The sequence below is a fragment of the Triticum aestivum genome, chromosome 6D (genome assembly GCF_018294505.1).
Source record: "Triticum aestivum cultivar Chinese Spring chromosome 6D, IWGSC CS RefSeq v2.1, whole genome shotgun sequence".
In the NCBI taxonomy this organism is placed as follows: domain Eukaryota; kingdom Viridiplantae; phylum Streptophyta; class Magnoliopsida; order Poales; family Poaceae; genus Triticum; species Triticum aestivum.
The window spans coordinates 100,247,639-100,261,020 of record NC_057811.1 but is presented as its reverse complement, the minus strand read 5'-3'; the positions used below and the strand labels follow the sequence as shown (position 1 = coordinate 100,261,020).

The 13,382-nt window shown below is 46.7% G+C and overlaps 2 protein-coding genes across 3 annotated transcripts; both read right to left on the bottom strand.

Annotated features, from left to right (window-relative positions):
• Positions 1-238: 238 nt before the first annotated feature.
• On the bottom strand, positions 239-7,896 carry LOC123143833 (probable LRR receptor-like serine/threonine-protein kinase At1g05700). Of its 2 annotated transcripts, XM_044562840.1 has the most exons (13): positions 6,536-7,895; positions 5,802-6,357; positions 5,069-5,553; positions 4,345-4,483; positions 4,139-4,210; positions 3,414-3,485; positions 3,245-3,325; positions 2,461-2,621; positions 2,124-2,344; positions 1,767-1,893; positions 1,470-1,535; positions 1,191-1,377; positions 239-1,080 (listed from the first exon to the last, which is right to left on the bottom strand). In XM_044562840.1, the coding sequence occupies exons 1-13, from the start codon at positions 6,603-6,605 to the stop codon at positions 600-602; spliced, it is 2,718 nt and encodes a 905-aa protein (XP_044418775.1). In that variant the 5' UTR covers positions 6,606-7,895; the 3' UTR covers positions 239-599. The 2 variants fall into 2 exon arrangements, with proteins under 2 accessions (XP_044418775.1, XP_044418776.1); XM_044562841.1 differs by lacking the exon at positions 4,139-4,210 and having other exon boundaries at positions 6,536-7,896.
• A 77-nt stretch (positions 7,897-7,973) lies between these two features.
• On the bottom strand, positions 7,974-13,176 carry LOC123143834 (endoglucanase 5). The gene is made up of 4 exons (XM_044562842.1): positions 12,246-13,176; positions 11,922-12,125; positions 11,327-11,581; positions 7,974-8,913 (listed from the first exon to the last, which is right to left on the bottom strand). Exons 1-4 carry the CDS (start codon positions 12,663-12,665, stop codon positions 8,203-8,205), a joined length of 1,590 nt encoding a protein of 529 aa, XP_044418777.1. The 5' UTR covers positions 12,666-13,176; the 3' UTR covers positions 7,974-8,202.
• Positions 13,177-13,382: the final 206 nt, after the last annotated feature.

Here is a 13,382-nt window from a genome sequence, read left to right as displayed (position 1 = left end):
CCGCCGCCTCCACCAGAGCCTGATTAGTCGTCTGTTGCTCTCCGGCCTTGGCCCCGGCTGAGCCTTGTCTCTTATTTCGTGTGTGTTTTGGGCTTGTTGAGTTGTGCCCTCAGCAGTACCTCTGGATTTATTATTGTGAGACTTGGGTGTGTGTGTTCTGAACTAGTCCTTGTATGTGCTCTTGGCGGTTTGCTTTATTTATAAAGCGGGGCGAAAGCCTTTTTCGGTAAGATGCATATAGCCAGCATAAATATATTGTTTATTATAAAGAGATCAAAGTTTAATGTTGCCAAGAGGAGAGAAACAACAAAAACACGCACAAACTAAGACGAAGATGCCAACAAAAAAGTCCAATCTAAACACTAAACACTGAGAAACGTATCACTCGCATGCTGTCCAAACCCGAACGTTAATTCTCCGGTGATCCACTCGAGCTTCTTTCATCACAAATTTTTTATCTGGACTAGAACAGGTAGACTCCATCTAGGCATTGCCAGAAATTTGGGAACTTCACAAAGAAATGCAAGAGGAAGGTTTATCCGAAAGGTAAAGAAGATGGCTCCAACCTCCAGCATTTATGTATGAGTTCATCAAAACTATCATCTCATTGCAGGGCCAGCAGCCGCTTGTATCCCCCCACCGTGTTGTTGTTGTTGTATTTCTTCTTCTTCTTCTTCTACCTCAAGTGCACTTCCCTCTCCAGGACAGGTCAAATTATCATCATTCGAAGACAAGCTTCCTCTCCTCTCGCTGCAGCGATTCTCGAGCTCCAAGCACTCCTTAAGTTGTGCCACCACCTCCGCCATAGTCGGCCGCTCCCGGGAGACCTCTTGCTTGCAATGCAGCGCCAAGTCAGCAGCTTTCCATACAGAGTTGATGTCATAGTCCCCTCCCATCTTTGCATCCACAATGCTCTCGATGTTTCCATGGTCGAGGCTCTCGTGCACCCACTCGCCGATGTGGATGCTCATGCTGTCGCTAATCGGTATGACCGGAGCATGGCCCGTGATGAGCTCCAGGAGGACGACGCCGAAGCTGTACATGTCGCTTTTCTCGCTGATGTGATAACTGCGGAAGTACCTGAACAATTGGTAGACGAAGGGGTCCTTAATTATGACAAAGTAACAACACTTCAGGCAATGTTGAAGTAGAGTATACAGGAGAAGATATTGATGCTGTGCATGACGTACTCAGGATCTAAGTACCCAATGGTACCAGCTGGCTCAGTAGTTATATGTGTTTTGGAGTCGCTGAAAGCCTTGGTCAGGCCAAAATCAGCAATCTTAGCCCCAAGATCTGTGGTCAGGAGGATGTTCCTGCTCTTCACATCTCTGTGAATCAATGCTGGCTTACAGGCGATGTGCAGATACTCAAGACCTGCCATAAAATAATAATTATCCCTACTTTTTTGTTAATAGTCATGTGCAAATGAAATCACAGGACCTAGTAGATGGCAGCTATGTCCGAACCTTGTGCAGCATCAAGGGCGATCTGAAGACGCTGCTTCCAAGTGAGTGGTTTACTAGTAGAAGTGGCTTCGCATGTCAACAGAGATTAACATAGTTAGCTTAAAGAAGATTCTGGAAAACTTCATGGACTCGGTTAGTAATCACGGATAATTGAAGGTATATGCAGTTCTCGTTTGAATGAAATGTAATGTTTCTGTAATCCGATTTTCAGGAAACAGCACATATATAGCTGGTTTAGTGCGCCTAAAACTTTGATTAGCCAATATAAGAATCCACATTTGAATGGCCAAGATGAACCTCTCAGATGATCCTGCAGGCTCCCTTCGGGCATGTACTCGTAAACAAGAGCCAGATGATTTCTGTCCTTGCAGTAGCCAACCAAAGAAACTAAGTTCTTGTGATGAATCCTGGTCAAGTGTTGAGCCTGCAATATAGCATGCAGCACTGTCATTCAGATAATTTAAGTAGAACTCATGATGAGAATGATTAATAAGTGTAGTTTTGTAAAACTACCCACACAAAAAAAATCTTAAAGAATTCATTCATCAAAATTCGTACACAGATGACTACACGAAGAAATCTGGGGGACAGGCAGATGAAAGGATTACACATGAATAGTTTAATTGTGACACATAGAACATTCACAGTTTTTACCTCAGCCAGAAACTCTTTACCCCCTTGGGAAGATGACTCAGAACGCACTTTCACAGCAACTGGGTTTCCGTTCTCCAAATAACCAAGGAAGACAGGTCCAAACCCACCCTTTCCAATCTCTTGGCTAAAGTTATTTGTAATATGCTTCAGTTCTTTGTAAGAGAACTCTCGGCTCCCAAGTAATGCTGATCCATCTTCATGACCAGTAGCCTTTCGCTTAGCTTCAACGTAATGGCAAGCATTTTATTTTATTTTTATAACAAAAGGCAAAATAAATGAAATACAAAATTGTGTAATGCACAAAACAGAAGCCATTATTTCCATCTGACTGTGTTACCTTTTCCTTTGAGTGCTTGGCGCAGCAAAAATAATATAACAAATAGTGTGATGGCAATAACTATTGGTACAACTATTGCAGCGAGAAGTGTCCCATTGATCTTCTTTCGAACTGTTCTGCAGGAAGTACCATTGCCACAAAGATTTGGATTGCCACCGACCCTGGCAATTATAAATATACTTTTTAGAAAAAGAATTATAAATATACACGATAGTTAAATTATAATGTGCTTCCATGGTGTTCCAAATAAAGAGAGATGACCAACTATAAATGCTGGAAGGAACCACTACTTCTCTATAAATACACTGATCAATCAGACCTAATAGTTAGCTAGTAAAATGTAATACTGACACTATTTTTAAAGGTGCTTTCGTAATGAATGCTCTTGAAGAAATGAAACTACCCATGAAATGCACTGGGACAAAGTAAACTGATATATAAGATTCTTTCCAACCGTTAGCATATTATTCTATTCACTAGAGTTACCGGTCCTTATTGAATTATCTATTACAGTTGATAAGTGATGATGATGTAACTTATCTTTCCAGCTAACCAGAAGTAATACACCTTACTGAATGAGCAGTCAAAGAAATTGAAAAACAAATGGCCCAAATAGCAAAGCATACAAGTTAAAGCAGTTAGTATGATATTAAATCATCATTTTTTAAAAATATTACTCACATCATCCCAAAAAGATGAGCATTTACTGATTTACATATTAGTGTGTATTTTTTTCTTTGAAAAATATATTCAAAGTTAGTTAAATTTTGGCAGTTGAACATACCTTAGTGATAGGGATCCATTTTGGGACCTTTGTAAAAGGCTGTAGGGAATTGGTCCACTCAGATCATTGCTGGACAAATCCCTATAAAGGAAAAACATGGTATATGAACCATTGCCAGGAAAAAGTTGTGCCCAGATTCAATAACGAACAGATAAGTAATAAAACTTACAGAAACATTAGTGATGAAAGTTCCCCGATAAAATTTGGAATAGGACCAGATAATTTGTTGTGTGACAAATCCCTGGAAGGAGTAACAGAACTTGTGAATTACAGCTAATAAGGAAAGCGGGAAATACAACGTTTTCGGAAGTGTTATTTTCAGCTTCACTGCATGACTGAATACAAAAGGCAAAAGTATGCATCTAGTCACTGCATGTGATGAAGAAAGTTACGTTTGTCTCCCAAACTATATCATTAGTTTTCTGACAGTATATTTTTGGTGAACGGTGTAGAAAAACGAGGAAGCACATATCATGTAACCAGAGTTCCTATATGGAGATACAGACAGTTCTTTCTTTTTCCTGAAAACATGGAGACACAGACAATTTAAGAAATGTACTGTTATCCACCCGGAAGTTCAAGAGAGTTTCTCTGTACTACTGTGTAAATTGTTTCAGGTAATGCTCTCCATGTGTAAACAAGCTAATCATCTTAAGAATATCAGTACAAGCATTCCCTTTTTGGTAATTTTCAAATGTCTGCGAATTATGTGCATATAATTTAGCTTATACAAACCTTCGTGTTTTACTAAAAAGTACACTACTAGTTCCTACACATACCAGACAAAGCAGGTGGGGAGAATATCCATGTGGGTTTACTTTGAGTAGTATAAAAAAAGGCAGTAGCATGTTAAAATTCCACAGTAAGAAATGATTATGAGAAGTAAGAACCTACAGATACTGGAGTGCTTTGAGATCTCTAAAATTAGTAGAGATGGCACCAACTAACCCAAAGGAAGACAAGTTTCTGCCAAAAAGTAAACCCAGAACAGTTAGCTTCTCTTGTTCATTTGTCCTAAACGTTTCTTATAAATGTCAAATTATTCAGCGTATGAGAATGGGTTTTTCTTTATTTCATCCAAACATAGTTATGAAACTTACAGTCCCATTATTTCAGACGGATTTGCTGGTGGATATGAGCAGTTTAATCCTCTCCATATGAAAGTTTTCGGAGTACATGGATCACCCATCCAGTTTTTTACCACACCAAAATTGTCTTGGATCGCCATCATAGCTCTAGCTGCTTTGCAAGAACAAGGAAGATGGTTAATTAAACGAACAGACAAGCAGGCAAGCTTTAAGATGCTAATACACCTCAAATGTGATAAAGGACAGTCTAATCCAACCCTCTCTACTGCTAAGAAAAAAGTCTACGTCACAGTCTTGAACTTACACCACAGCCATGAACAAACAGACACCACAATAACAACAAACAATCTAAAACAAGCTCCACCATTTGGATAAAAAAACCTCCACAAAAAAATATGCTAAAAACAGAAGAAAAAAATGGTAGAAACAGATCAATAGACGGAACTTAGTGGCATGGCAACGGCATGGCAGTAATGTGGTGGACATGTGGCATGCACGTCACACTAAATCACTAGTGAGACTACCCGAGGTTGTCAATCGAACGGTTTTAGAATTCAGGGTTGAAAAGTGAATTGTCAAGGTTCAGAGTTGGAAAGTGGACTTTGGTCTATTGCAAATTAGACAGGACCCTTAACATAGTAACTGTAGCTGGTTATACCCTCTCTAGTCCGTTTTTTTCTTTCGAAAAGGGGGACCCTCTCTAGTCCGTACTAATACTGCATCACTAAATCCATACCGTCTTCAGGATCAGTTGCAACCGCAGTTATCGGTTTCACCAAGTACATCTCCATGGCATTGAGGATAGGTGGAAGTGTTGCATTTTTTGTAGCAACAAGTGAGACACTATAATTTTCCATCCCTTGCACAACACCGGAAAAATAATTGGCGAATAGGAACGTTGGGGTGTAAGGTCGACTGTTCCATGTCTTGTTATTGACAATGATATCAAACTGCCGCACCGCTTTGCTCGGTACATGCTGCAGCTCAGCAAAGTAGAAAATAAAGAAGTATTTGGAGTTTATGTTCGCCGATGGATCAGATGGATTCCATGAGAAATCAATTCTTGAGCTATTAACAGTTGCTGCATTTTGCATAACAGATGGTGGCACATCGTAGACATCCCTGAGGTTATTATGCATTGGAGATGTTGCAGATATCTTAGTACAGTTCGGAATTGCATTATATGTCGTCCAGATGCGATCTAGGGGATCCGAGGGGTACCTGTTTAGACCAATGAAGTATATGAATTAACTAGAGTCAAAACAACCATCTCTCTGTCAAAAAATACACCTTGCAGATAAAACTGATGCAGTATAAGGCTAAAAGCAGCGGTTATAGTCTACAGTCATTTATAAATATATTTTTCCGCAGGATATTCAGCGACCAAAATTTTACTTCTGTTGATCAAGATGGTGCTAATGCGGATTTATGTTAAAATTTGATAACAACAATTCTAAGTCGAAACTAACCTGATTATTGAATTGTCTGTGGGCCCCATGTGGAACCGATTAGAATTAACCAGCACGAGCGATTGACTTGCATTTACCTCTGGGTAGAGGGTGGTGTTCAGTGGCCTCAAATCCAGCCCAGAAATAAACGGATTACCCATACCTTTGTTCACCAAACAAACTTGCAAGTAATCAGTAGGAACCACAAGTATGATGTCCATCCAGTTGAATGCTCCTGCATCACTGTAGTTAACTTCATGCCAGTAGTTTGTCCCCAGGTAAAGATCAAAGACAGGAGGTTTGCCCAGGCCATCATAGTTTCCATAGTAGAAGGAGGCACGAACAAGGTACTTGTTTCCCATCACCAAGGATCTCAGGGTGTAGCAATTCCTTGGACCGTGTGGAAAGAACCGGAGATTGGAATAGCGTTTCGCTAGTGATGGCTCCATGTAATCTGAGGAGATGATGCGGTTTTCTCCCGTGGTGATGAAACCATAGTCTGATACATATACTATATTTGTAATGGAATCTTGGTAGGTAGAATTCAGTGGGATACCACAATCGATGCTTATGAAACCTGGAAACAAAATACAAGTCAAACAGATTTATATCACCATTGGTTATGCACTTATGCATCACGGATTTCTATCATCGACCTTGAATAAACTTTTGGCTATGAGCAACAGAGGTGCTTCTCAGTGTGCATTTTCTGAACTGAAAGAGCAGTAAGAAATAAGAATTGAGGGGCAACACACCTTGATAATCAGGCTGTCCATGGATCACCTGGAACATGTAGAAAAGGAGAACTGCTACACATAGTTTCATGCTTATTCTTCACTCTTGTGAGCAAACTAGAGCCTTCTATATGTGTGTGTGTGTGTGTGTGTGTGTGAGAGAGAGAGAGAGAGAGGAGAGAGAGATGAGGGGGGAGAGACTGGCATATATATGCATATCCATGGGAGTAGCAAATGCTTTCACATGGTATTACGGTTGTCCTATTCATAATGATAGATCAGGAGCTAGTGCGGCTGTTTCGAAACAGTTTCGTCATGATAATGAGGTAACTTCCACCAATAGAAAGCATACAGCTGCGAAATAATTGCGCCTTTTAGACTTGACTCTATCATCCCTTTGTTTGCATTAGAAAAAGACTGTCCTCCCATGTGGCTTGGTCATCTCAGTAGAATAATAAATCAGAAGGTCAAGTAAACCCCATGGCTCAAGCATTTCAGTATTAATCTCCGGAATGGAACCAGCCTGAAACAGTGTGGAACTAATTGCATTCCAACCGATATTGTTGTCGTGATCTTGTGGCCGTGGACTTGTGCATAACTTAACTGCTAAAGCTTGTGCTCTAAACTAACAAGATGATCCTAACGAATCTTACAAGTGGCACACAAGGATAAAGTTAGGGAAGAATAAGGTGCCTCATTGCTTACTTATTAGTATTAGCTTATAACTAGTTAATATTTTTAACAATTGGCATTACTGCAGAGAAGTCCTGATTTTTCACCCGGATTTCATGCTCTGCCAACAGCTTCAGATGGAGCCCCGCAGCTGCACAGCGACCACGTACCGTACCTGGCCACGACAAGGGCGCGCGCCGCATTCGGAGACCCTGAGGCGCGGTCGGCACGCGCAATCCGTACGTCCCCCGGGGCCCCGACGGCGACGTCGCGTGTACGAGCCCACGGGTGCGGCCGCGTCAAGACACCACCGCGCCAACTACTCGGCCAGTGGATGGCAGCGAGCGAACAGATAGTGGAGTCGTCCCTCTCGGTCTCCTCTCCTTCACTCCTTGACCTCGGTCTCAGTGGGCATGTCGGCACGCACTGCACTGCCCCGAAGGAGATGCAGTGCAGGCAGCCGAGGGAGCCATTACGCCGAGCACCCTGCGCGCGCGGCGACCGGAATCGACCCCGGCACGCACGCGCCGGCAGGAGAAGCACGGCGTCAAGGACGTCGGTTCCCCCAGAGTGACGCGCACGGGGGCGCGACCATGGCAGCGCTAGCTCTGGCGATGACATTTCGCCGAACATACATCGGGCATTGCTTCTCGAGCATTACCACCACCACCACCCTCTCGGTGGGCGGCGGGGAGTCAACATGGAAATTTCGCGGTGCCACGGAGGGAAACTGGACTGCGGGGCCCGGTGTCAGTGATGGAAAAACCTTTCCCGCCTTTCTCTTCCATCTTGGTCAACTCAAGGTCAACCATCAATCTGGTCATGTTTTATTCTCTTTTTTATCGAAATTTCATTCCTACACGAATGAAACAAAGTAAAACCTATACGAATTAATCAACAAAAAGAATGTACAAATCGCCTTTTCCCACTCTTTCTTTTTCCACATTTTTTTCTCAGTTATTCAATTAACATTCCTACAGCTGAACATATTCACCGGCCGGCGACGAGCCGCTTCTTCACAGGTCTCGTTGCTCCCGCAGCCGCTCCTCCGCGTCGAGCTCCATGAGCCTGGAGAAGACGCCGACCATGGGCGCGGTGTTGTACGTGCAGGCCTCGGTCTGCATGTACGCGCCGCGCTGGTCGTTGAACCGGTCCTCGCCGTCGGGCCCGCCGACGACGGCGCCGACGAGGTCGTGCGGGTTCTCCTCCCCCGCGCTGTACCACGAGTCGAACCCCTGCGCGCACCCGATGAACCCCTTCTCGTCCGCGAACGACGCCGTCGACGCCGCCCGGTGGTGCACCCGCCGCGGGTACTTGTCGCTGTACCCGACCAGGTAGCTCGTCTCCATCGGGTTCGTGCCCAGGATGTAGTCCGCCTGGGTCTTGGCGAACGCCAGCACCTCCTCGGCGCGCACAACGACGTCCGCCGCCGTCTCGCCGCCCGTGTCCGAGGTGTCGGCGTCCTCGTCGACGGTGCAGCGGAGGGGCTCCCCGAGCGCGGCCAGCAGGTCGGAGTGGACGGTGAGGAGGAAGACGGCGTTGGTCACGTACTGGAGGTTGTTCCAGGGCCGGATGAAGATGAGCCCCGCCGGGGTGCGGGGCGCGTTGCGGGCGGCGCCGCCGGGGTTCTTGTTCATGTTGGAGCACACGTAGAACTCGGCCTTGGCACGGTACTTCTCCAGCACCGCGCGGTACTCCGAGCTCAGGTCCTTCTCCTCCAGCAGCAGCTGAACGATGGGCCACAGAGAGAGAAATGTTAATCACACGGATCAAAAAAAAAAAGTACTGTGAGCAGCAGCTGATCGATGGCCCAAAGAGAGAAATGTTAATACCAGTTAAACAGCTGATGCATGCATGGCTAATTTCGTTTTTAATTGACCGCTAATTTGCAAATAACCTTTGACCTTTTGTAAAGAAAACCGTTGACCCTTTCTAAAAAAATGTGGACCTCTATGCTCTAGAGGCGGCATGTCGATCAGGAAGACTGTGAGCACCTTCTAGTAGTCAAACCATGTGCCAAACTTAATACTAGCAGGGTTGACTTGAGCAGCGATCGCTGGTAGTCAAACTATGTGCCAAACTTAATAGCAGGTTTGACTTGAGCAGTGATCGCTGTCAACCTGTCCTCGTTTGTCTGGTATATGTGAATGCAGAATCTTGAGACATCAACTGACAGACGCCATGGCCGAATGGTACCCATCGTTAGACTAACCACAATGAGTAGTAACCACAATTCTATGTTACCATCTCTATAGTGGAGAGTAAAATGCAACACTTTATTTATTAGACTATAGACTCATCTTGCCTTGATATGTGTGATGTTACTCATCCTAGTAGTAACTAGCTATGTTACCACATGCCTCTCTTTCTTCATTTATTGCTTGCCACATCATCTATTTTATCTAGATATGTGTGATGTTACTACCTATGTTACTCTCATTATGGGTAGTCTTATGAAACTTAATTTCAGTACCGTGCAGAATTTATCAGGTCATAAACCAACCCGGCCGAACATCAAAGAAAATGGGCCGCATGGGCCACATGATCCTTGTGGGCTCAGTTACCAGTGCTCTGGTTGTGATCCAACCGCTTTGCTTCTCCCAGACATGTACTCTACTTAATCCAAAAAATATATGCAACTACTGTCGGTTGAATATATTTTTTGTCTCATGTGCTTCCACTCTTTCCTTTCTCCCATCACCAATTGAAAAGACTATACACATCAGTAACAACTGCTCATGTGTTTTTCATTAAACAAGTGAGGAAATGACCACTCGGCCCCTCCATTCCACTTGGGCAAGTAAGCTGCCCAGCCAGAGTAGGTATCCATCATTAGTTGAATCGCTTGCTTCAAACATCACATCCCAAGTGACCATGCCAAAGACAAAAACAGCTTGTGGATGACCAAAGAAGCAGGCATGTGATCGATGAGCCTTCACCCTCATGGCAAGAGGAGCCGGCCGCATGCTGCCTTGCGTTCTAAGCATATGCCAAGCAGAAGGTGCGGTCAAAGGAGCTATGATTAGGAAGGCAGTCCATTCCTACAAGACCTCAGTGACAGTGCAGCCGTCGCCTCACAGACGATCCAGGATTAGGAAACCGGTCTGTTTCTGGAAGGTTTTTATATAAATAAATGGCAGCTGCCAGGAGGAGCACATGTGAAAGGAAGGCATTAGAAATGGTTACCCACAGGACAAAGGCACAGGTTGAGGTGGGGTAGATCAAAAGATCTCTCCTAGTCTCATGGCCGGCCCCATGTTTGTATAGTATGAAACAAATTTGGGCATCTCTCAACTTTCTTGACCCTCTTGGTGGGCTGAGCATCGTCTGCTCCCCATGCATGATTAGCTTTTTTGATAAGAAGAATCATCAATCATCTCATATGCTTGCTTAACTAGGGTTTGCACATGGGCGCCCCTCGACGAAAATCAACCTCTACGCAAAAACCAACGTTGCAACGTACCGCACCGTGTTTGTATTATCGAAATTCGAAAGGCGTTAGGGATATGTATATGCATTCTCCTAGAAGAAGAAGTAGAATAGATAGCCGGGCGGGCGGAGTTGTTGGGCATGGCGCATCATCCATCAACTCCAACGGAAGCACCCCAGGAAAGCATGCTAGGTAAGGTAGGGGTAGCCATGCTTGCAAGCTAGAGAGAGAGGGTAGCTAAGCAAAAGCTAGGGTGCACCAAACACGCGGCTTGCTCCTCATGCTAACAATATATACAAAACCGGTGGCACAACCAAATCAACAAAGTTATGCTACGCCTGTCGATTAACCATATTGATCCCATATAGTAACACCCTACTATTTTTTCCCCTACTATTTAGTTACTACTAGTAATTTTTTAAATTTTCTGCGAACTAACTACTGATAGTAATTTTTAAAATTTGGACTAACTAGTGAGTAGTAATTGACGTGTACCTTTGACTAATTTACAGCTGCCGCGATCGGCGGTGGAATGATCCTATTTTTTGCGTGGAAATCATTCTGATGATGCATGCAGCGATGGAAAGGTAAACAAGTTTGACCAGCTGAAGGAAAGGTCGCTAGGTTGGCGCAGTGCATGCATGCATGGGCTGCGTGCATGCGTCAGCAATGGAGAGACACAGAGAGAGATGGTGATGAGTGGTACTGACCTTGGAGGCGAGGATCTGGAGGCCGGGGTACTTGATGTCCCAGCTGAACTCGGAGACGCCCCAGCCGGTGCCGCCGAAGTCGTCGGCGTTGGCGACGGCGTAGTCGAGGTACTCGCGGCCGCCGGTGGCGCGGTGCAGCCACAGCGCCGCCCACAGCAGCTCGTCGTTGTACCCGCTCGCCGACGGGTAGTAGCTCTTCACCACCCGCACGCTCGCGTCGTACCGCCCCCGGTACTTGTCCGCGAACTCGAACAGCTGCACGTATAATATACATACGTACGTACAAATTAGTTAGCAATACGCGTACGTATAAGTAAATACGACGACACATATACGTAAAAAATACTACGGTATAGCCGAAGCGTCAAGCGTGTGCGTGTGTGTGTACGATGGACGTTGAGCTGCTCGTTGTCACGTACCAGACCCAGCTGCGGCTAGTGGATCGAGTGTCGTATTTTTTAATCGTGAATTCTGTGTAAAGGGCGCTGACAAAAGCTTAAAGGGAAATTAAGCTGGTGCTAATCTAGTCTGAATTTTCTGCTTTACGTTGATTAATTAATTTTGTGTGACAAGTATGTAGTACGTGACAGCGTACCTGCTGCGCGTGGTGGAGGAGGAGGTGCGCGTAGTGCGCGTCGCCGGCTCGCCGGAACACGATGGACGCGGCGGCCATGGCGGCGGCGGTTTCGGCGGCCACCTCCGAGCCGGGGTGCTCGGCGTCCACCTTGTAGGCCCGCCGCGACGTCGTCATGTCCTCCGGCCGCTGCCAGCAGTAGTGGTCCGAGTCGCCGTCGCCGACCTGTACGTATGCGCGATCGGGTCAGAAAAGATGCAGCGTGTGTACGTACGTGTTTACACTTCACATTCTGCGCGGCCGGCCGGTCATGGCGATGGCGGCGTCGATCGATGACTGACTGACCTGGGTCCAGAGCTCGTTGGGCGCGGTGTGCGCCTTGATGAAGTAGTCGGTGCCCCACTTGATGGACTGCAGCGCGTGGGCGCCCTCGCCGGCGGCGGCGATCTGGTCGCCGTACTCGAGGACGGCCCAGGAGAGCATGGTGACGGTGAAGGCCATGGGGAGGCCGAACTTGACATGGTCGCCGGCGTCGTAGTAGCCTCCCACGAGGTCCACCCCTTGCTCCAGCCCGTCGGTGAGCCCCGAGTGGCCGCGCCACCGCACCCGCTGGTTGTACGGCAGCCGGCCCGACCGCTGCGACTCGAAGTAGAGCAGGCTCTTGGACAGCGCGTCCCCGTAGTCGTGCCGCGCCGCCGCCGCCATCACCAGCGACGCCACCGCGACGGCCGCGGCCAGCACGAACCTGCCGGTGACATCGCTCATCTCAGCGACCGCCCGCCCCGCGCGCGCGCCAAGAAAGAAACCCGCGGTCGGTCGATCGGCCTCCCGTACGAAACTCCAAGCCAAGCGCCGACGGTGCGATCGACCTTGCTCGATCCCTTCGACCGATGCCCGCTCGAAGAATGGCCACCGGCGGCCGGCCTCGCTCGCCGGAGTAACGGGTTTCCAAGAATGGAAATGGGTCAGCGCCTCCTCCGAAAAGTGAACCTCCTCCTCCTCCTCCCTGGTAACTTAAGCTCGAGACGGAAACTGATAGATGAGATAACCGACGGAGTAATTGACCCCCGGCCTGCCTAGCTCCCGAGTAAGTAGTAAATAAATGGCTAATGATCGACTTCCAGATTTAGCAGCGGACCTCCTGCTCCTCGCCCTCGCCCTTCTCGACAATATCTTCGCTGTACATGGCCGATGCTGCGTTTATATATGGGCGCGCAGATATACAAAGTAGTAGGAATGGATTGCGATGTTGGGTTGGTGGGCTGTGTTGAAAGAAAGGGAGGGAGGGAGGGAGGGAGGAAGAAGGCTTTGGGGCTTGGCATGCATGGCGATGGATGGCGGTGGCTTGGGAGGGGGAGGACAGCGACGTCCCGAGAGAAGTCAGTACGAGCTACTACTCCAGTTCAGGATTTTTCTTCTTCTTCTTCTTCTTGCTCAACTCATGCAGGCGCGCGCGTGAGTTCCTTTCGTTTCCTGCGTTTT

Bases quoted from the DNA above. Each gene is read 5' to 3' on its own strand.
- LOC123143833 (XM_044562840.1), bottom strand. From the start codon at position 6,605: ATGAAACTATGTGTAGCAGTTCTCCTTTTCTACATGTTCCAGGTGATC. The intron at 6,358-6,535 runs GTGTGTTGCCCC...TTTTGTTTCCAG, and splicing joins TGGACAGCCTGATTATCAAG to GTTTCATAAGCATCGATTGT. The intron at 3,486-4,138 runs GTAGGTTCTTAC...TACTCCTTCCAG, and splicing joins CTCAAAGCACTCCAGTATCT to GGATTTGTCACACAACAAAT.
- LOC123143834 (XM_044562842.1), bottom strand. From the start codon at position 12,665: ATGAGCGATGTCACCGGCAGGTTCGTGCTGGCCGCGGCCGTCGCGGTG. The intron at 12,126-12,245 runs GTCAGTCAGTCA...GCATACGTACAG, and splicing joins CCAACGAGCTCTGGACCCAG to GTCGGCGACGGCGACTCGGA. The intron at 8,914-11,326 runs GTCAGTACCACT...CCCATCGTTCAG, and splicing joins TCCAGATCCTCGCCTCCAAG to CTGCTGCTGGAGGAGAAGGA.